This window comes from Scophthalmus maximus, chromosome 17 (assembly GCF_022379125.1).
Source record: "Scophthalmus maximus strain ysfricsl-2021 chromosome 17, ASM2237912v1, whole genome shotgun sequence".
Classification (NCBI taxonomy): domain Eukaryota; kingdom Metazoa; phylum Chordata; class Actinopteri; order Pleuronectiformes; family Scophthalmidae; genus Scophthalmus; species Scophthalmus maximus.
In genome coordinates, this window is record NC_061531.1 from 850,144 (window position 1) to 873,280 (window position 23,137).

General features: G+C 38.3%; 1 protein-coding gene across 2 annotated transcripts; it reads left to right on the forward strand.

Annotated features, from left to right (window-relative positions):
- Positions 1 to 7,109: 7,109 nt before the first annotated feature.
- LOC118289369 (sodium- and chloride-dependent GABA transporter 3-like) lies at positions 7,110 to 22,626 on the forward strand. 2 transcript variants are annotated; one of them, XM_035616328.1, is made up of 15 exons: positions 7,110 to 7,217; positions 7,740 to 7,959; positions 8,965 to 9,099; positions 10,328 to 10,465; positions 13,288 to 13,399; positions 13,480 to 13,612; positions 14,203 to 14,337; positions 14,599 to 14,702; positions 15,701 to 15,825; positions 15,980 to 16,092; positions 16,613 to 16,750; positions 16,838 to 16,940; positions 20,664 to 20,764; positions 21,753 to 21,920; positions 22,053 to 22,626. In XM_035616328.1, the coding sequence occupies exons 2-15, from the start codon at positions 7,830 to 7,832 to the stop codon at positions 22,170 to 22,172; spliced, it is 1,755 nt and encodes a 584-aa protein (XP_035472221.1). In that variant the 5' UTR covers positions 7,110 to 7,217; positions 7,740 to 7,829; the 3' UTR covers positions 22,173 to 22,626. The 2 variants fall into 2 exon arrangements, with proteins under 2 accessions (XP_035472221.1, XP_035472223.1); XM_035616330.1 differs by lacking the exons at positions 20,664 to 20,764; positions 22,053 to 22,626 and having other exon boundaries at positions 21,753 to 21,914.
- Positions 22,627 to 23,137: the final 511 nt, after the last annotated feature.

Consider the following 23,137-nt stretch of genomic DNA (forward strand, 5'->3'; position numbering starts at 1 on the left):
CATCTTTTATGTTTTTTGTAAAATTTTCATATTATAAATTGAGCATAGCGTTAGTACCACACGCAAAACCATTCCCCTTTTGGGAAGTGTCTTGCTTTTGCCTCTCCATTGCACCTGTTGTCACTTTCATTTGCACCAAAGCAGGTGAAATTGATTCACAATCACTTGTGCTTCCTACATGGACAGATATCGCTGAAGTTTAACTGACTTGGGGGCCTATACCAGAAAGCAGGTTTTGCTAAAACTCTGAGTATTTTAAGCCTGAAAAGAGGGAAATTGTTGGTTTATAGATCCAGAAAGCGAGTGAACTTAAACTGTAGGTCAGTTACCATGGTAACTGACGCTGTGAACCTAACTTGCTCGCTGGCAGGTCTTCTTGAAAAAAAAAAGCTGAGTTTCTCTTTAACTCCTCCCTATTCCTAAACCTGAACTAGCTGTCAAAAAATTATGGGTCCTTTCTTCGTCAACCCAATCGATATGGAAGCAGAATTAATTCGATAGCCGCACGTCAGAGAGGATGTTCAGACCTAACATAGATACTTTCATTCCCTGACAACTCCTTATTTAACTTTACCATTTCTCTCACAATATACTACATATATATACAATATTCTCCGGCCTTATTTCCAGCATTATAATATCGCGGACATGCTCCGACCATAGCAAAGTCTGTGCCCTTAGATTTTTTAAATCTAAGGTGTTATGCTGTGATGATTAAGTGTTCCCCAGATTTTTAGAGCAATTTATTATTTGTATATCTATTGATTGTAACCATTATTGTTTGCATTTAGCAGTTTAAAATAGAAGCCCTCTTCATCTTTTCTTGTCATTGGCATGTTGCTCTGCCAATGACCAACTAATTCTACTGCCAATGCAAGGCAGATAATCCAAATTTGTATGTGTGCTACATCATTCAGCATCATTGACCCAGCTAGCACACTATTATTGACTTATTTAACATGAACAACAAAGTGAAAAAATAAAAGGGGCTGAAATTATCATGTAGTTAATCTCAGGAATAAAGAAATGTTACAACCTTAATACATTACAACCCTTACTTAAAGTGGGCTTTAGGTAGTGACCAATAGAACGAGATCATAAATACAAGCAGCTGAAATTATTTCTCATTGTATGTTGGTTGGGCTTAGCTTTGAAAATAGGGTTAGGAGGATTTCAGAGGTAGCATGGAGTAGAGCTGCTGTCCCTTTGCTTTGAAAAGACCCAGTTGAGGTTCTGTTTTTATATAACACTTTTCTAGCCATTTCGGCCACACAAAGTGCTTTAACGTAGTCACATTCTCCCATTCACCCACACACATCACAAATACACTGCTGGCAAAGCCATCAGGGGCAGCTCAGCTTTAATTGTCTTGCGCAAGGACAAATTGGCACGTGGACTGGAGGAGCCAGGGATTGGACCATTGACCTTCTGGTTACTTCCTGAGCCACAGCTGACCTCCCACGGTAGACTATATGTCCCATCTGGCCTGGGAAACCTTAAAAAATCTTGCAATTTTTGGCACTGCTGCATTAGCTTATCTTTCTTCTTCTAGGGAAAACAGATCTGAATGTTTTTAAAGGAGTATTTTCGCTGGAGAGCTGCCAAGGTCTCCTTCTTAATCCTCCTACAATGTCTGAGATGGTGCAAATTGAAGGAAAAGCTATTTCACCATCTCAACCAGCAACAGAAGGGAGGCCTGGATTTGGAAAATAGCAGAGACTCTCTTTCAGGGTTTTTGCCATGTTTTGTAATGGCGCCTTCTTTTTTGTGATTCCTCTTGTCTCGTGTCCTTGGCAGGGGAAACAGATGGAGGACGCAGGAGATAAAATACATTGGAGAGGAATAGTTTTCCTCCCAGCCTGTATAGGCGAAGTTTATCTGCTTTCAAAAAGATGTCTTCAGTCCCAGAAAAAGTTGAAATGTCAATAAAATTAACTAAATGGACATGGCATGCATTTAAGAGCCAGGGGTTCAGACTCAATATAGCACCACCTACTGGCAACAGGAAGTTAAAAGTTTTGGACTTCTATGTCCTCTGACTTGTAGGTTTACAAGATCCACCTCAAATTTGGTCAGTGAAGTTGTGAGACACTGATGATGTCATATTATGAAACGTTTGACCATGTTTTAAATGGTGTTGCCATGGCGACCTATAGTTCGCCATCAAATACAAATGTGTGTTTGAGGGACATAGATGCTTAGAATCTCATGAAGCTTGGCAGACAGTTTAAGAGGGGTGAATTATCATGTCTGAAATGGCTATTTTGTCTAATGGTGGAAAAATGGCTAAATGGTAAAAAAAAAAAAAAAACAGTATGCAAAACATCTCAATGAATAGTACATCTGTCTTTGCTTAAGTACTTTACTTAAGGTTAGACTGGAGGGTTGTGAATATCCTGTAAACCTTAGCAATTCCCAGAAAACATTGCAATTGCAATGTGGTGGTGGGTAGCGCCCAGCCCTGAACAGTGTTGGATAGTAATGAAGTAGTTTGTTACTGTACTTAAGTACATTTATCATGTATCTATACTTTACTTAAGTAGATTTAGTTGTGTGTACTTTTGACTTTTACTTCACTACATCTTAGAGCAAATATCTATACTTTCTACTCCACTAGATTTCTACATTGGGTTGCGTTACACATTACAGTCACCCTAAAGTCAGCCTTACCCTAACCCTAACCCCTAACCGAGACTGAGGCTGAGCCAGACATTTGCCACCCATGGCCCTATTTAAAAGAGTTATTTGAGATAACTGGGTCCAAAAATATTCATGGAGATTCTTTTGCAGCTTTTCCGTTTACAGGAAGACTTTTGACTGTTTAACTCCATCCATGTTTCACTCTGTGGCTCAGACTTCAGCATGAATGCTAAGCACTATCTCCTATCAAAACACAGGTTACGTTGATGCGTGACATTTATTAAAACATATATATATATATATATATATATATATATATAGCTATCTTTATCTTTCTAGGAACCGATATGCAGAAGCTAAATTTAATTTTTTCTACCCGGTAAACCTCTGTCCTTACTGGTCTCGCTCCCTCCCTCTCCTCGGGGGCGTGTTGCCTACATCATCTATCATTGTGTCTTGTCATGTCAAAATAAAGGCCTCGCAGCGGCGGCAATAATTTTGAACAAAATAAACATAGAGGAAACACTGCGGGCCTTCTTGTGTCCTTCGAAACCAGAATCTTAAGTCCAAGTGACGTGCAACTTCTTCTCAAAAAGCATGTAAAGCATATTTTTACAGTTCTATTTTTTCTCTGCAACTTTCTGAATCACTTCTCCAACCAGTGTGTTTTTGTCAAAATTCGCACTGAAAAATGTTTGCCTTGTCCGATGGTGGCCCTGAAGGTCAAAATAACTTAGTTATTTTCCATTCCTTGTGCATCCCTAAGTTCCTAGTGTGTCTTTGCCTTAGTTAAGTTTCATTTGTTATCCTGTTTGTTCTTGAGTTTCCTGTTTTATTCTCAAGTCCCTTTCCTTGTGTTGCTTCTCTTCCTTTTCCTGTCTTATTTCTGGTGTCTTTACTTTTCTTGTCTGCCGCCCTGTGATTGACCACACCTGTTCTTAATGTGTCTCACCTGTGTTCAATCTTGATGTATTTAGTCTGGGTACGGTCAAATTGGCTTAGGAAGTTTCCCAAATCTCGAATGGTCAACAGAAGTATTTCATCAGCAGCCATGATAAGAGCAGTTCAGATTCTCTAAATGCATAGGAAAGGAGCTTCTATGCGAAAGTAAAGGAGATATATATGCCCCACATGCCATGGCAGCAGCGATATTCACGTGACGTGCCATGCACAAACGTAAACGATTCAATCCAAAATAGAAGTAGAAAAAGTACAAGAGTATGAATATGACCCAGAAGAGATGCACGTCATCACATAAGTTACTGTTACTTATGAATCATAACATCTGATGTCGAATGGTGGTAAAACACTGAAAAATGCTGATAGACCCGCTACATTTTTTGTTGTTCATCCTTGGAAATTTGTGGTTTCACCATACGCACGTCAATAACATTGCCCTGCACATGATGACGTAGTATAGTGAAAGTCGAGTCGGATTCTCTGAGCAGCGCTGTCAGCTTTTCCTAAGTCCTAACAGTTCTCCTTTTCACTCTGCCTTTTGGTCCTGCTTCTAAAAACGTTTCAACCAAGAGGCAACCATGACATCACCCACTGATTTGTAAACTGACGTTTTGAAGCCTTAAGTTTGATATTTTAGCCATATTTGGAGGATCATAGTCTGGGTCTGACAGAGTTTGTCCACTTTGTGCCCACCTACACCTGCAACCATGCACCAATTGGACAGCAGTTAGCTGTCAATCACACTATATCCATGCCCCAATGCGTACCATTCTTTATCGTATATTTCACTCTGAATGGACCATAATGTACAAAATGAACATCATGCTGTATTGAAGAAGACGTGGAACTAGAGATTGAGACCATAAACGGTTTACTGATGTTATAAATCAAGTGATAATTAGTCATTTTTTCTTCGATGTCTTTTTTGGAAACCGACTTCTTTTTTTTGCAACCAGTGGAGTTAACCTCTGCTGGTAATTCCAGAGAATACGGGCTGCAGGCACTTTCGCATTGGCTTCATTTTACGGACCTGGTGACTACGTCCATTTTATATACAGTCCATGAGTGCTACCATACAGTATTAGGTCTATGTTCATCAGTGAACTTTTTTTTTATTGTACAGTGATGTGAAATATATGTACAGCAATACAGTTTTGATGATATTGTGTAGATATAGGCTTCTCAGACTACCTTTTAGGTCGTCAGCAGTGTGTGCAGCTAAATGGTCAGTTTTAGGACCCACTCTCTTCACAATTTATGTTAACAATGTGTGTCAGAATGCTGCTGATTTATCTTTACAAATGTACGCCAGTGACACAATTGTTTATTAAACACTGTTGCCTTGGCCTTCGAACATTTGCAGGACGCATTCAACGCTATTCAGTCGCATTTATTTCCACTCAAACTGGTGTTAAATGCTGACAAAACCAAGGGTATGCTATTTTCAAACAAAAAGAAGTTGCCACCAGTTCTCCCTTCTATTACATCCACGCAAGGCACCCCTATTCAGTTTGTGGCTTTTTATAAATACCTAGGCATTTTAATCGAAAAATCTTTCTTTTAAGTCACATACGGAACACCTTTTGAAGAAATTGAAGTTGAAATTAGGGTTTTCCTTTGTAACAAAACATGTTTTTCAATTAATGCCTGGAAACGGCTTGTTGCTGACACATTCTTACCTCTCCTGGACTATGGAGACCTTGTTTATATGAATGCCTCTGCCAGCTCTATGCGGATGTTGGACGCTGTCTATCACGGAGCACTAAGATATATTACTGGTTGTTAACCCCTCACTCATCATTGCACTCTGTACTCTGCTTAAATGGCCCCGATTATCAATGAGTGAACTCCCCCCCAACCTGGAATACCCTGCAGAAGCATCAAAAGCTTTCAAGTTTGGGGATTTTAAAGCATCTTTGGAAACTTGTCTTTGTTTTTAGTATTTTCTAGTGTTTTAAATCTTTGTGTACTTGGCACTTTAACTTAAATATTATGTATACACTATTGTGAAATCTGTCCACACAGAAACGCCCTGGTTGGTTTGAACCGGGATTCGAGAACCATCTTGCTGTGAGGCGACAGCGCTAACCACTACACCACCGTGCAGCCGTGTTTGGCAGTCTTTTAAGAATATTTATTAAAAGACTGAGTTTATTACTATGGGTTTTTCACTGTTAAAAATATCATTAACCCCAATTAATTTAAGATACCCAGTTCTATGATTGCTCACCTAACTTTTCACTTCTCTCAGTTTCTGCAGCCATGTGCCTGACCCACGTTCCTATGAATTGTCTGTCGTAGCCCTGTTTACCCTCTAGCTCAAGCCACAGCTCCAGATAGATCATGTTTTGCAAAACCACTGTTTATCACTTTGCATATATCAACAATACATCTTTTAAAGCACTGTGTACCTGTGAGTAGTGCTCTGCAAATCGAGTCAAGCCTGTTTTATTTTAGATAAATCTCAACAGTTTAGGTCAAGAAAAAATTCAAACCGCAGTATGGAAGTATATTAAGCCTTGATACAGGTGTTCTAACTTTTGTTGACGACTAAAAAACCCTGTCTGTAAAAAGGCAGCGTTGGTACAAATTGGGTTACTACACCCTCTGATGCATTAGTGGATGCCTGCACAGACTGGATGGTCAGGGGTTCAGCCTACAGATCAATAATGACCCAAAACACGAGAAGAACAGAACCAGGTAGTGACCATGAAGCGCAGTACTGTATCCAGACCTAAACCTCATGTAGCTGGTTTTGGATGAACTGGATACAAGGTGAAGCAAAGTAAACTACAGTATAAGTGCAACACATTTGTGAGAACTTATGCCATGGGCATACTGTAGATTTGTGTATAGAAGATATTTACAATATATTTACCTTTTTATTTTAACCTGATGGTTACCTGTGGCAACCCCTGCTGCTCGCTGCTAAATATTGCTGATGATTCTGGTTAACAGGGTGGTCATCAGTGCCGGTCTAGTTTCCCTTGGTTCTCCTCAGTTTGCCTTGTGCACTCTACAACATCAAAATATACTCTTATCCCTCATGCACAACTTAAACTACTGATACCACCAGCTATATTATATTTATGCTGCAGTATCTATTCTTAAATAAACACTGCTTTTTGACCCTTTAAACTGGTGCGTCTCCCACTTTGTCATGGTAGTACAAGCCTGATTGTGATCTATCTTTAAAATCAACATAGCAACTATGAGTGTTTTCTGCAAAATGTAGGTTTGGATAAGACAGACTGTATATCTCTTAAAATTTGCCTTGGACATCACAGTGTCTATGATAGTGTAAAAAAATGACAAATATCTTTATCCATCACACGTTCATCTACATTGATTAGATTTGCATATACTGTACAGTTAAATATAATACAGTGGTCAATGACACAGAAACCCCCCACAGCAGAAGCAGTCGTGCATTTGTTGATGAGCGGTAGTAAAGCTGAAATGGTAAGGAGTCTATTTAGAGTTGAGTATGAAATGACCCCTCCCACTCAGTTGGTATCATATTCAAGTGTCAGTGGTTGAATGTTCTCTAATTTGTGATGAAAATGGCTCCCAAAGCAAATGAAGACATCCGGGTTTTTTTAAAGAAGAACTGAAGTGTAAGTAACAGCTGAGAATAGTTATAAGAATACTCTGTCATCATCTAAACATGTATCTTCTTTGAAATTCGCTAGAGATATATTTACTGATATGATGAGCTGGACAGAAGGTGTGTGTGTGTTTGTGTGTGTGTGTGTGTGTGTGTGTGAATGTGTGTGTGCGCTTGTAAAAAACAAGTTCTGTTGGTTTGTCTGGTGATGTCGAAAATGGAAACTTGGTTTTCTAGTCATTCATGGGTCCCACACAAGCTGGCGTGGTAACATTCCCCTTGTGGAATTTAGTGCTAATACTTATTTTTTTACTGTTAATGTGACCATGGTATTTAACATTTAAATTGGTAAAAGCTTATTGCTAAATCAACACAACATCTACTCCAAGTATTTAGTAAATATATTGTTTATCTAGATGAGACAGGCCTGTACCCTGGAGACATTACAACTAATTTACAATAGCAAATAACTTAAATACAAGATTATCATGACATTGAAGCCTGTAAGCAACCGTGGCTCCTCCCTCTACAGTCAGTTGCTGTCTACAGATGAGGGCTACATCTGGCTGACTGGAGTGTGCAGTGATAGTGCTGATCGGGGGACAGAGGAGGGAACACAGACATGGACACCAAAGTGGAAAAGAGGGAACACTGGAGGAAGAAAAGGGAATATATTCTGGCAGTAGCAGGCAATGTGGTGGGCCTGGGCAATGTGTGGCGATTCCCCTACCTGTGCTTTAAGAATGGAGGAGGTAAGATGAAGGACACATAGACAGTTCACTGTAATTCTTCAGACTATTGCACCATTACTAAAGAGCAGTTCCGTCATTGCAGGACAAATATGGTTAAAGATATGTACAACACACATGATAGTTGCTTGTGATAACATAAAATGGAAGGTAAAAAAGTCAGCATTGAAATTGTATTTACAGAAGTTTACTGGAGCGCAACTCACTCTATATAAGTTCACTGTATTAGACAAAAGAAAAATTAGAAAATTGGGATGAAAATTATAGTTAAAAATCTCATGGTACTTGTGGGTAAGTTAAGGGCATATTAGCCACTAAATTAGCTACTTTAAAGGTAAATTTGATGAATATGGTTAACAGGTTATGAAGGTAGTCATTTTTGGTCACTGCACAACTTAAGTAAAGATCTCAAAAACAAGAAAATGTCCAGCAGGGCAGGAGCTGCTGCTGGGAAGCTTTGTCCAGCATCCAGTTGCAGGGTTGAGTTAGTTTACATACCTTTTTGAAAAGCTTTACTGCTGCACTCAGCTCTTCTCTCTTTCTTGCTCGTACTATGCAGGAACACACTACTTCGCACATACTCCACGCACTGCCCCATTCACGACAGGAGTTACGCAACTCATGCAACACGTGTTTGAGGAGGTGGTTGGTTGTGTTTTTGGTAATTAAAACCACAAATATATCTTCTTAAGGATATCAAAACTTCAAATAAAACACCAGAAAGGTGGAAAAATATGGGACCTCTAATGCTAATTGGGAATTGATAGCTTTGGAAAATCTAAAAAGCTACTGCAAGACATTTCGGGGAAACCCAGAGCAGAATCAGTTCATTTATGTTCGCTTTTATGCCTCTGTCCCACTGTGTGGTTGGATTTGTTTTACCTTTTATCTGTAAAAGTTTATTTCAGGCGTATAGAGATCCACAGATTGATTGATTAATTGATAGCAAGTCTTTGCTATTGCTGACTTTATCCAGTCAGCTGATGTTGCGTATTTCTGTGTGTGCAGGTGTCTTCCTGTTGCCTTACCTCTTCTTTGCTTTGCTGTGTGGTGTACCACTGTTCCTGCTGGAGACTGTGATTGGTCAGTACACACAAGAAGGCGCCATCACCTGCTGGACCAAGCTCTGTCCACTATCAAAGGGTAAACATCATAATTTCTGATTATATCACCAGTGTGAAATTCCAAACTCTGTGAACATTATACAGCCACCCAAAACCTAATCACTGATTGTGCCACTCTTGGCGGCAACAACAAGTAAAGATTTGAGTAGACTTGTGATGAGTATTTTACATCACTGTAGAGGAATTGTGGCCCACTCCTCTTTTCAGAATTGTTATAATTCAGCCAGATAGGAGGGTCTTCGAGCATTAACTGCCATTTCTGGTCTTGTCACAGCATCTCAATTGGAGATATGTCAGAATTTTGACCAGGTCACACAAAAGCTTTATTTAATTTCTTTTGAGTGATTCAGAGGTGGATTTACTTGTGTCCTTCCGCATAACCAGACTGCTCTTGAGTTTGAGGTCACAAACTGATGGGCGGACAATTTCCTTCAGGATTTTAATGATGTTTGGCCAAAAGTTTACTTACTTTTGACTCATCAGTCCACATAATATCATCTCAAACATCTTGGGGATCATGTTTTGAAAAATGTTACATGGGTAAGATTTGTTTTTGGTCAGTACAACATCTCAAATATGATTTGATGCCTTCCTTTGCTGGACAAAATAGTATATAGAATATTTTGGCTGTGAGATACAAAGCAAAAATCTTCTCAAACTTGTTTAGGTCTTTTTCACAGCACAGGTCTTGTCACGTCATAGTAATAAAATAAAGCACAGGTGTCAATAAAAAAAAGAACATCGATTATGGAGGAATTGTATTTAACAATAGCAATTTTCATGCTGTCATATGTCGGTACACACACACACACACACACACACACAAACAGACACAGGGAAGAAAACACACACACACCTCGACTTTATTTTAATACTATGACGCGACTGAACCTGTGCTGTTTTTAGTAGCATCAGTTAATTGTCATTTTTTGCATGTGATATTTGACAGGATTTATCTAACAGCCAAAAATATACTATTTACTATTCTGTCCAGCAAAGGAAGGCATCAAATGGTCCTATTTGAGAAGCTGTAAACAGTAAATATTTTTACATGTTTACCTGAAAGTTATCAAAATAGTTTCAAATTAATCTTCTTCTGATCAACCAAAAGAAATAATTGATCAGCCTCTTTCTCTAGTCCTCTTCTTTACTCCCTCTTCATTTAGTACTTCTATCACAAATCTAACCTAATCTAATCAATGGTGCATGAACTGAAATACTATATTTAGGATGTTTTCTTCCTCCAGGAACTGGCTATTCTATCATAATGATCCAGCTGTATTCCAGACTCTACAGCATTGTCCTGGCCTGGGCCCTACTTTACTTCATCTACTGTTTCAGAGGTATTCTGCCCTGGGCCACCTGCAACAATCCCTGGAACACAGGTCAGCATGGGTTTTTCCTTTAAAGGGATAGTTCTGTGATTTTGAAGTGGGGTTGTATGAAGTACTTTTCGCGACATTTTTAAATGGTTACCTAATAAAAATAATCCGTTCAATTGTACGCTAGATAATGATTTTTTTTTCACTGCTTAAGTTTACCGCCAGATGGAGGTTTATTTTTGCACTTTTTTTCAAGTGTACTTCGGGCCCAGTATTAATACACCAACTCTCGCTGGTTCAGAGAATCAGCGTATTATTTCACAAAATCAGCTGTTACACTCAGAGCTACCACGGCTTATTCAAGAGACACAAAAATGAGTGATTATAAAAGCAATGAAGACATGCCATTCACTGTGGACCTAAGAGGATACCTTTATGAACCAGAGTATAAGAAGAATCTTGACCAAGTGTCCCTATATTTACCACTCTCAGTCAAAAAGGCAGCATTGTTTGCTTTCAAATAGTAAGTGATGAAATCAATACAATGAGTCTTGAAAATAGGTTGAATTGCTAAGAAATGGCATTTTAAAATGTTTATCAATGTGTTAATATTTCAAATTTCCAGAATGTAGACCAGCAATTTAGATTACAGTTTTTCTAGATTGCTAAGACACATTTTTTGAAATAATATCCCATTTCCCAAAACTCTAAACACAATCGCATAACTGCACACTCATTTTCACAAACTTCCATGTCAAAACCAGACTCTACTCTCAAAATCATGTACTCTTACATCAAAACTAAGCTCTACTCTCAAAACCATGTACTCTTACACGAAAACCAAAATCTACTTTCAAAACTATGTACATCAATATTACTTGAATTACACATCTGAATAACAGTGAAATGCGGAGAAACTTTTATGTAGTCTCCGGCTCGGTGACATAAAACCGAAACACTCCCGTATCACCGAATTGCAGCTTAAATTGTGGGGGACTAAATTGTCAAATGTTGCTTTTGGCGCCGCAATGTTATTCTTTGGTTTCACTCGTGTGTTGTTGGTGGGCGTATACGCTGCTGCCCTAGGCAACTTCTGATTGGTCAGAATGACTAGTACGTGCTCAGCATGGCATTTCTGATTGGTGGGCATGACTGTCACCCTGGTCAGATGCGCTGCATTATATAAGGTATATAAGGTATTGTAAATCACAGCCTTTTGCGATTTGCATTTCTCAAACTAAAGCATCAAATTCACACACACTACAAACTGCCATTAAACACTGGTGAGATCAATTCAAAACACTTCCATAAAAACCTGATACTGTAATGAATGACGCCTATGCTTTGACCCCTGAACAACAACTCTTTAGTCTAGATGATGAACACAATATGAAGACACAAGCAATGTATGCATTTTGAACTTTTTTATTCCTTACAGTAATTTACTGTATAATACAGTATAATCATTTCCTGGCTGACAACAAAAATAACCTAATACTGAAATGAATAATAACTTTTGATTAGAAAAAAAACAGTTTGTCCATACAATGGACTATTTAGTCCGTCTCCTCTGTAAGCAAATGATGTTGTTGCTATGACCATAAATTACAATTTTCCTCTCTTACTCTTCTGAAAATAAACGTCTTCTGCCTCCTTCAGGTGCTCGTCTCTCAGTTCTGCAAAAATAGAAGTACTGATGGGGAAACCATGCAATATACAAACTAGGAGCATACAGTAACTACAAATGACTGTACCTGTATGTGATATGGTACACTAATTCAATGTATTTCTGACAGCATACAGCACAACAGCTAAAGTACATGTATGTGCTGTAACAGCGCAGAGTACAGGAATCCAAAGTTACAGTAGAGAGCAGTATGTCAATTAGGTCTTATTCTCACTTAAGGTTTGTATGATAGTAAAGGTGCTAAGATTTGGCTGCACTCTTTGCCCAGCCTCCCTCATCCACACCCCTGGACAAGGACATGGTCAACAAGAGTTGCATGAATTTCATCTGAAACAATTTGTCTCCTTCCTCGTTTTCCTCCTCCTCCTCTTGTGGATCAATTGTTCCAAAACCAGCTGCCTCATGGCCCTTTTATCTATCTATCACGAGGTTCTGATTGGTGTGTGAAAAATGTTGACTCCACCTGAGAAATTGTGTGCTAATTGTGTTGAAGTTGTGATGACTTGAGTTAATGATATTGAATGCAGTGCTTTCTGATTGAGCACATGGTGTAACCACTGATAAATTAAGAGATTTGTGGTTAGAGTTTTGGGAAATGTGTTTGTCATTTGGTAGATGGCGTAATGGTTTGGGATGATTAGTTACTGGGTCTAGGAATAGTGTATAAGCAATCAAAAAAACCTGTCAGGTTCTGAACAGAAAAATGTATTTGTCAATTAAGAGTAAATAAATTGTTCTCTTTTATTCCATATCAAACAAAATAAGTTTGTGTTTTACACTGTGACCAAAAAAAGAAATCTGTACACACCATTTTCTGATATTTTATTCAGCATACATTAAATGAGAAAATAATCATGAGATTATGAAATTAGTTAGTTTGGTCTTCAGACCTATTAATGTGATATAGTGAGTCTGTCCCCAAACAAAATATTATGATAAAAGTCGTTTTTGACGCAGCATATTTAGATTTAGATTTTGTGGTTGTTTTAAAGACAGCAGACCTCTAGCGGTCGTTATGTACATGGCCAATAGAGGTCAGCGTTGGACCTTGTAAGTCCGGCAGTTTTGTGTATTTCAATGGTTTTGCTTATAATCTGTTAAATGATCAGAAAAATACAGAATCTATTCAGGAATGTTTCATCTACAAAATGGATAAAGAGTAAACACTTCATGAGTTTTATTATTTTCCAATCAACAGACAGATGTGTTGATCTCACCTCTGCAAACTGGACTGCAATACACCGCGGCAGCCTGACAGTAAACTGGACATCTGGAATTCTTACCAAGTCTTCAGTCTCTGAGTTCTGGGAGTGAGTCAGTGTTGTCACACCAAGCTCATCATTAGTTACACCATACGTGTAACAACTACTGACTGTCTGTGCCCATACAGGAGAGGAGTGTTGTCCATGTCTGGGGGAATAGACGAGCTTGGCACAGTAAATTGGGAGCTGGTGCTGTGTCTCCTGGCCTGTTGGGTGGCCTGCTACTTCTGCATCTGGAAAGGTGTCCGCTCCACAGGAAAGGTCTGTGTACAGAAGCCATATCAGATGATAAAATGTTAGGAACTGAGGATAAGAGTTGACAGAAGCAACTGTAGTAGTCATTGCTTCCCATTTGTTGACACTTCTGAAGCTCTATTACAGCTGCTTATGTCACCTACTATCCTCAGTGCCTAACATTTACAACATTTGCGTTTAAGGAACATTCATAACTGTACATCTGTTACATTGGTACAACTGTTTCAACTAATAAAAATGAGCTGCATGGACGAGACGTTTTGTTCATAATTGCTGCTATAAACAAGTAACATGGCAGAAATAGAGGGTTTTATTTCTATCTGTTCTCATTGCAGCGCTCACATTGGAAAAATGTTGGAAAATTTCTTTAACACTTTTAACAAGTCCTAACAATGGAATATTTTTCTCACTCTTCTCATGGTGCTGACATGGCACGAAAGCAGCATTTGATTTTGTATCTGTTACTGACAGTGGACTTCACAAGTTCTTCAAAAACACCGGTCTACTCAAAGGAGTAACCTACACTAACAGGAGTGTAGGGGCAGTACCTCTGTTACATGAAAGAGCAATATGTTATATAACCAATGAAATTCCAGGTGGTGTATGTCACGGCGGTGTTCCCCTATGTTATGCTGGCCATCCTGCTGGTGAGGGGGTTAACTTTGCCAGGAGCCTGGCAGGGTGTGGTCTACTACCTGTATCCAGAACCTTCTCATCTGGCAGACATTCAGGTGAGACACCTTAGATAAATCATGAAGCTTTTCAATGTTTTGTCGGAGAGGTTGGATTTGGTTGGATGGTTGGTTTTGATTTGAACCACGGCATGATGCTATGGGACTAAATAATGTGTTTTAATGGTTTCATTTTTAATGTTGGACAGTCAAGCCTTACTTGAACCACTCGTTGTTGCAGAGGAAGAATGTAGATTAAACAGCAGCTCATGTGACTAACTGCTATGACCGTGATGACCTTCTTTCACCTTTGATAATAAGGTGTGGATGGAAGCCTGCGCTCAGGTCCTCTTCTCGTATGGTTTAGCATCAGGGACCTTAATCACTTTGGGCAGCTACAACAAAGTCAAGAACAACTGTTACAAGTAAGCATTTTTTTATCAGTAGTTTCACTGATACATTAATGAAGTTGTGTTATTTGGGTTTTCAACACAGTTCAAAAATAATTTTATGGTGGTCCATGCGGAAAAGAATAATCATAATTAAAGTTGCAAGCAGCGATAATCTGGTCATCGCAAATATGCGTCGCAGATATAACTTCCTGTGTTCACGTACATCATGCGCAGAGTAAATTTCATGTAAATCCAATGATGTTTGTCACATAGGTCTGACTACCTGTTGACAGTAGTTGACGCTATGACTATGGCTCAATATATATGTGTTGTTGAGGGTGGGAATATTATCATGCAAGACCAAATTTGCTTGGTAAATCCAAAATGGCCGACTTCCTATTGGGCAGATGTAATGTTACCCAGAGGCTTTTTTATAAATTCTAACAGTTTTTTGCCACGGGGAGAGCGTGCGACGAAAAATGTGACTTCTGTAACAAATTTTTACTGCTGCAGAAATGCATTATAAATATACGAACTCTTAAGTATTTAATGAAGATCGGACAGCCATTGTCAGTGTTATAAAGCTCATCAACAGAATCTCAAACAGTGTCTAACAAATAAACTTCACAAGAAAAAAGTACATTTGACTTTTTTCGCAATGTACCTTTTGCCTTATAATAAATCAAACGGGACGCTTTGGTGACTTTGTGTTTTCATTGACATGGAATTTGATACGTCATTAGACAAAGTTAACTATACTATCTATTTTCATTGATTCTTCATTGTTTCTGTTCAAGAAAAGCAGCATTGACTGAACATTTCTATCATTGTTTTGATTATATAGCTAAAATGGAAATAGCATTGTAATTAAATTCTGGCAACACCTCTATCAATGTGTTCTTGTATAGTTCAAATACACTGCATAATGCTACTGTTAAAATGTATAATATTTATACAACTATGTTTCACTGTTGCTATTAAATAAAGGTACAAGAGGCTCAAAAGATAAATGTGTGTGTGTGTGTTTGCAGGGATTGTCTATGGTTGTGTGTGCTCAACAGCATCACCAGCTTCCTTGCCGGGTTTGCAGTTTTCTCAGCTCTGGGCTTCATGGCCCAGTCCCAGGGAATTCCCATCGACATGGTTGTTGAATCAGGTGTGATTTAATGTTCAAAGCTACTGTCTCTGTCAAACCTGAATTTACCTACCTCCATGTTTAGGACCTTTGCCCTTTTACTGCCAAAGGACAAATATCTTATACAAGGCAAGTGGAGAGTCTGACTATTCAAATATCAAATTTTTCATCCCAGGACCTGGGCTGGCGTTTATAGCATTTCCTCAGGCTATAGCCATGATGCCCCTGCCTCAGTTGTGGGCTGCCTGCTTCTTCATCATGCTCATTATGTTGGGGCTGGACACATTGGTAAGATGACATCTCACTTGAATGGATTTGATTATTTTGTTAACCATGCTATGAAATATATATATATATATATGCCAATTATTTGGCTATGAGTTTAAATTTTTTTCAGAAAATAAGATATTTTCTAAGTGGATGGGTACCAACATTTGGCCACATTTTCACCTCAAGAAAGACCTACTGGTTGTGTCGGTTGCAACACCTCTTCTAATGATGTACGGCTTTATGTTTCTTCACTCTAATTTTAGAATGTTGTTATGTGTGAGCCAAGCATATCATCAGGTTTAATTAAAAAAAGCTACATATAAAGTAATAATGAAGACCGGACATGTTGTATTTTGGATTTAATAATTGAAGTTGATGTAACATTACATGAATCTTGGTGAAGCTTTTGTCCAAAGTGACTTACAATCATCAATTCTTGAAACATCAGCAGTAAGCACCTTCTGTACAGCAGTGTAACCCACTGAGCTTTACCAGATGCCATAAGTTATTCTCCTTTCTGTCTGTTTTCATATATCAGTTTGCAGGTTTGGAAACTATAACATCATCGGTGATTGACATGTTTCCAGGAATAATGCGCAGACCCTGGTATAGAGAAATCTTCCTCCTCCTCTTCTGCTCTGTCTGCTTCATCATACAGATCCCTCTCACCACTCAGGTACAGTAAAGTGGTGCAACCTTAGCCAAACAAAGTGGAGTATTTCAAGTAATACTATATATGTTTTTCTCTATTCCTTTTGTCCAGGGAGGAGTCTATCTGTTCCAGCTGGTTGATCACTATGGTGCTAACGGAGCATCAATATTATTTGTATCTCTGGTCCAGTGTGTGGCTGTTGGATGGGCCTTTGGTGAGTGGTATCAGTCATTTAAAATGGGGGCAGAAGCTTACAGAAAGATACAGTCTGGGGGTCCTGATACATTTACACATTTCCTGTATTCATACACCATCTAACCTAATTCAAGAAACCATTGCCTGCACTGGTCTATATTCATTTGGTTGAGGATGCTACGAAAACCAAGAATACATCAATAACAGTTTAAATGGGTGGATCTAATGGTCTTCACTGAAAATCTCTCCAAATCATGGTACTCGGAAGAATAGAAAAACAAGGGTGCCCTCTGAAGGATATAATGCTGACTGTTCAGCAAGAGGATTGACAAAACCTGCTTTAACCCAGATTCAAGCAGAGATTACTTTGATTTGAAAAGTCTTGTGATGGTTACTCAAAAGCATTAAGGTCGTAGGGACTGTGTGAAATGTGGCATTGGCTAACTTGCTTCCATCCAGGACATAAGTGGTAAGAGCTTTGCTATTCCAAAGCTATGTCAGATTGGAGAGATAGAAAAACTGTTAACTGTTTCAGAATCAATTAGGGCATGGACAGGGAGTGATAATTGTTCGCAAGAGTGTGTTGATAGAAATTGAAAGATCATTCTCTCATTTTCCCCATATTTCACAGTAAGGTCTAGTCCTTGAATAATATGCCCCATTTAAGTTTTCATAAGCTCTTCATTAAAATAGTAATTTATTAGAGATATTGTAATTTATTATGATCTGATTTGAAGTTATGACTATTCAATTCAATTCAATTGAATCTTACTTGTATAGCACCAAATCACATCAAACATTATATCAAGACAATTTAGATAGTAAGGTCAACTCAAGACTGCAATATTACAGAGAAACCCAACAGTTCCCACACTGAGCTAGCACTTGGTGACTGTGGTGAAAAAAAAAGGAAGACATTTCTAGCAGAACCGGACTCAGTTGTGGGCGGAACATTTGCCCTGAAAGATGATATTATGTTATTAATAACATCAACAACATAATATTAATAATAGTAGTGTCGGATTTGGATACTACAGCTCTGGAGTCAGAGATACCTGAACTAGCTGAGAGAGAGAGACATACAGAGTAAGTGGCATGTAATGTAAATACATGGGGGCAGAAAGAGATAGAGAGAGAGATACTCAGTGCATGATGGGAGTTCCCCCGGCACTCTAGGCATATAGCAGCAAATTTAAGAGATGGATCAGTAAACACGTGAGCAGCCTTATAAGCTTTATAAAAGGACGATTTTAATTTTAACTTAAAATGTAGAGAGGCTGTCTGCCTACCTGGTTCTAGAGGAGAGGAGCCTGGTGGCTGAGGGCTCTGCCTCCCATTATACTCTTACACACTCTGGAAAACACAAGTAGTCCTGAGTTTACAGGGCGCACTGATCTATTCATTCCCTTATGGCGTAACAACGACACAATGTAGTGGTGCTATGAGTTAGCACCTGTGTATACAATAAAAAGGTGGCAATGGAATAAGATATTGTTCTTAAGGCCATGTTATTCATCCAAGCTATTCATACTTTGCTTCAATTCTTAGACTTTGAAGATGCCTTGTGAGTATTGAGAATAAGAAACCAACAGGTTAACAGCAATTAATTAGGTTAAATTATCCAAATCATATTGTGCTGTAAGGCTATTTCATTTTTATAAATTGTTAATTTATAATGTGTTTTACCTTGACGATGGCCAAGTAGCCACAACCTACCACAACCTTTGGCTCCACAATGTTTTATTTATAAATACAATTTCTATTATGAACCATTCATTATTTTAATAATCATATAGTAGGTTGTTAGGCACTGGTAGGTTTTGTTGCCAGTGGACAGACAAAAAAAGTCTTTCAAAAACAAGCACGGGTCAAGCAGAGTTTTGGCCTAAGCGTAAAGTACTATAAGCTAAGACCACAATCCGACAGTGTTGTGGTGTTTGAGCTGTTCTTTAAGTACAAAGTCAGGTGACCACATTGATTAATGAGAGGGAAACAGGAGTGGAGATGAATTGGCGGGAGGAGAAGGAACGAGACGCCATACCCAGCCAGCAGCACAGAACAGGTCACAGAACAGAACACACACGGAAAGCCAAGGAATCAGGAAGTATTCAAAAGCAGACCACAACATTGTCATCATCATTGAAAATATATATAGTTCTGAATTTTGCAGAATCCAATGTAAGTGGCCATGTCAGACTATAGAGTTGCTAATTCAATTTGCTATGACCCAGAAATGTCCAAATAACTGTTTGGCTGAGGTGATATGATCAATTCAGTGCCAACTTAACGGATTCTCGCAGATTAATTCACACAGTTGGACGATGTTTACTGGTTCAGATGGAAATTAAAATCTGTCAAAGTGTCTATGTAGGTCCTGCATTGGGGCCCAGGCCATGGTCCAGTCAAGTCCTGTTCCTACTGCTTTGGTGTAACACCACTGCACACAAGTACTACGATAGGGCTCAAACGAACACGCTAACCCCTGCCTGTCAACATGGTAATCAGGTTTATTCAAGTATTTCCATATTAAAGCAGTACACCAGGGTGAGAAAATGAATGTCTTCTTTAATCATTGGGTATATCAAACATAATAACATGTTAAACTACCATTATCAGTGTGAACAATGTGTGTTAAAGGTTTCTAGAACTCTCAGCATCTGACAAAGCCACATTTCTTTAGTCAGTTACCCAGTATTACATAGAAAATATTCTCAGCAAGCTAAAAAGTAGAGAGGATTAAGAAAGTGTTAAACAAGAATCTTGCTCTTCCAAGAAATCCTTAGCGTATTTTCCATCTGATTGTCATAAAATAATAGTACAAATTGTATCCAATAAGGTCTGCAGAAGCGAAAAGAGATTACTGTTTCTATCCAATCAGCATTCCTTATATGACACAAATTTTAAAAAAAAAGCTGTCACAGCTTGTTGTGTTAGAAAAACACATTGTTTACACAGGAAAGGTCAAATAAGAAGGCAAAATCCTTATATAGTCCCAAACACACAAGTCTATTCTAAGACTGGGGCCTCACAAATGGAAAGTACAGCTTTACTTAGCACATTTTCATGTCACATACAAGCAACACTTAACCACTGACATCTACATTTGATACCATGTGAAGTTAGTTTGGGCCAGTGAACATGTTTTCTCTGAATTTGAAACCTTTGTTCTCTGCCTCTATGGGAACCAGGTCAGTTTTATTCATGACCATGGGAAGCAACTGAGAATCAGATAAAAAGAACACAGGCCTACATGACCAGGGTGTAGATTTAGATTTTAAATTTTAGACCCATTCATACAATACTGCGCTTAACCACGCTTTTTCTGTTACTGTATATTCATACACTGCAGGAAGTGTCTTACCCAAGGACACTACGGCATACAGATTGGGTAAGCAGGGATCAAACCACTGACCTTCTGGTTAGTGGACAACTATCTCCTAAGCCATAGCCACCTGACATAATGATAGTCATAGGCTACACTAGGAAAAACATGAAGGCATGTGTACACAGATGCAACAATGACAATCTGGGGAATTAACAAAACAGTATAATATAGAGTATATCATAAGTTTGTAGACTGGAAGCACAGGAAAATTAACAAATAAGGAAATAGGTGAGTAATGACCAGGAACTCAAGTCCGGAATGACAAAATAAAATGGATGATACAAAATCAGATGCATTCCATCTAACAATGGTCTGTCCTTTTGAACTCCTACCACACTTACTATATTTATCATTCAGGGGCTGAGCGCATGTGTGATGCAGTTGAAGAAATGACAGGACAGAGGCCTTGGGTCATTTTCAAACTGTGCTGGCGTTACTTCACCCCTCTGATTTGCATGGTGAGTTACACACTGTGAACAGCTGCTGGAGTATAAAGCAAAGCAGAGAAGAGCAGCAGTGATTATGGAAGTTAGGTAGCAATGAGAAGTTAATGTGACAGTGTGTAATATTTTGTGGCATCTGGTGGGGATGTTGCAAACCAACTGAGCAGTGCAATCCCCCCTTCCCTTCTCAGGACCAGCGAGAGTAGCAGAAAGATACCAAACTACTCGCTACGATTTTGGGTTCTACACCTTCGTATTGTTGCATTGTTTTCTGTCGTTGGCGGTCATTAATTTGCTCTGCTTTTTTTAACATTTAATTTTTACATTGAAAAACACAAGTGAAAATCATTGAAATTGAAGTGTTGAATTCAGCTGCAAAAAAATTCACATATATAATTTCAATGCAGAAAAATTCAGTAGCAGAAATTCCCTGGCCCTAACCCTAACTCTTTTAAATTTCAAACTCTAGTGAGACAGTCGCTTCCATACATGCTCTCCTACCTTCTTTTCTAATAAATAACAAGTATGATCCTCCATTTTGCGAACTCTGGCTTCTCAAACTTGTTAGCCTGCACTGTCAACTGACACAAACACATTGAAGATGGCGGCATACACAGAAGTCAGGTCCACCTATGTAACTAAAATTAACTCATTCAATGCTTATGAAAAAACATTGGTTCTTTTATGCATATGATTATGCATATATGAACAAACAGTTATGGACAATACATTCAATGTCTGTTAATACGTTCTTATACATTACACACTGTAGCTTTAAGAGTCCCACCTAAATATGTTTGCATGGATAATTTATTATTTTTGATACCAAAGGCCAAATCCTGTATTAGCTAACATTTCAGAATCAGCATGTCTTGTTTTATATGCAACACAACATTGTATATAAAGGACAACACTACAATAAACTGCCATAAGACTGGGAGATTCCATGGTGTAAGTTCAGTTTGCCTGTCCATACAAGTTATGTCTGTGTTTTTTCCTTCAGGTTTGCTTCATTTGCTCATTTCTGGACCATGAGCCCCTGACATCTAAGGACTATGTCTACCCAGACTGGGCCTACTATCTTGGCTGGGTCATAGCCCTCTCCACTATAGTTATAATACCCATCTGGGCTATTGGCAAGATCTGCCTTACCAAGGGCTCCCTCAGACAGGTAAGAGGTCAAATACATTTTGCCTAATTCTTCATCTGCTTGACTTTTGTATTTTTAATCAGTCAAATATATATATGATATTAATTTATGATCATCCTGTTCTGTAATTGTTGAATCGTCTGCCCTCAACAGCGTCTATTGGTCCTGTGGCATCCTGTTAGTGACCCTGTTGGTCCCGAGACAAATAAAGAAAGTCTCCTGAATGAAACAGAGATGAAACCAATCTCAGTCCCTCTCCCTGACATTTTATGAGTCTGTATGAATATTCATTAAAGGCTATCAAACCAAAAGCATATTACACTAGAGAAACTACATTGTCATACACAATATTTTTACACGATTGCTCTTAACATATGATATGAGCATGATTTGTCAGTATGATATATTGGCTGTGTGCTATGTGAATATTATGTAACTATTAGTCACCATGCTTTGATTTATTCTACAAAATATAGAGGAATGTGATTGAAAATGTTGTGCTTATATCATTTAATGTTTTGTATTGGTTTCATATTATAACTATAAATGTTCAAGTATTTAATGGTAGCTTTGTGTTTGCGGGTTATTTTAACATTGGGGCTGTTCCATTGGTCTAATATGAGGCTTCTCATGAGTGCTTCTAGATATTGGCTAGTAATTATTTAAAAATATATATTCTTGAATGGTATAAACAATATATATTTTTTAATAAAAATCTTTACTCACACTCAATTTTTTCATTCTATTATCTATTACAACTTTTTGTGTTAATTGTAGTTAACACAAACCTGTGGAGTTTTTGTCGTTTACATTCAGTGTTTCTAGGACAAACCCATGGTGTGTATACTTGAGGTCTAACAAATGTGTGAAATGTATATCATGCCTCGTAAAATATTCAAGCCAAGCGTTCTTATATAATTTTGTTGTTGTTGGTAGTGAATTTTGGTAAGTGAATTTTGTTCTTCATGATCATTAGCATCTCTACATACTGTAATATATTTACCTTAACCTTCCAATATTGACATCATCAGGTCCAATTTAAATGGTCAAGATTTAGGTAAGATTGCTATGCAGCTGGATCTCTTACAGATGAGAATACATATTGCCTTATTAAAAGATGTGGCTATGCCACACAAACATCCTTTGAGGGCTCAACTACTGGCAGCTACAGATGTCTCTTAGATGTGATAGTGAGAAGCAACTGTCCATTAACAACAATGGCTTCTAAACAGGTGTTA

Bases quoted from the DNA above. Each gene is read 5' to 3' on its own strand.
- LOC118289369 (XM_035616328.1), top strand. From the start codon at position 7,830: ATGGACACCAAAGTGGAAAAGAGGGAACACTGGAGGAAGAAAAGGGAA. The intron at 13,400-13,479 runs GTGAGTCAGTGT...GTGCCCATACAG, and splicing joins TCAGTCTCTGAGTTCTGGGA to GAGAGGAGTGTTGTCCATGT. The intron at 15,826-15,979 runs GTGTGATTTAAT...TTTTCATCCCAG, and splicing joins CGACATGGTTGTTGAATCAG to GACCTGGGCTGGCGTTTATA.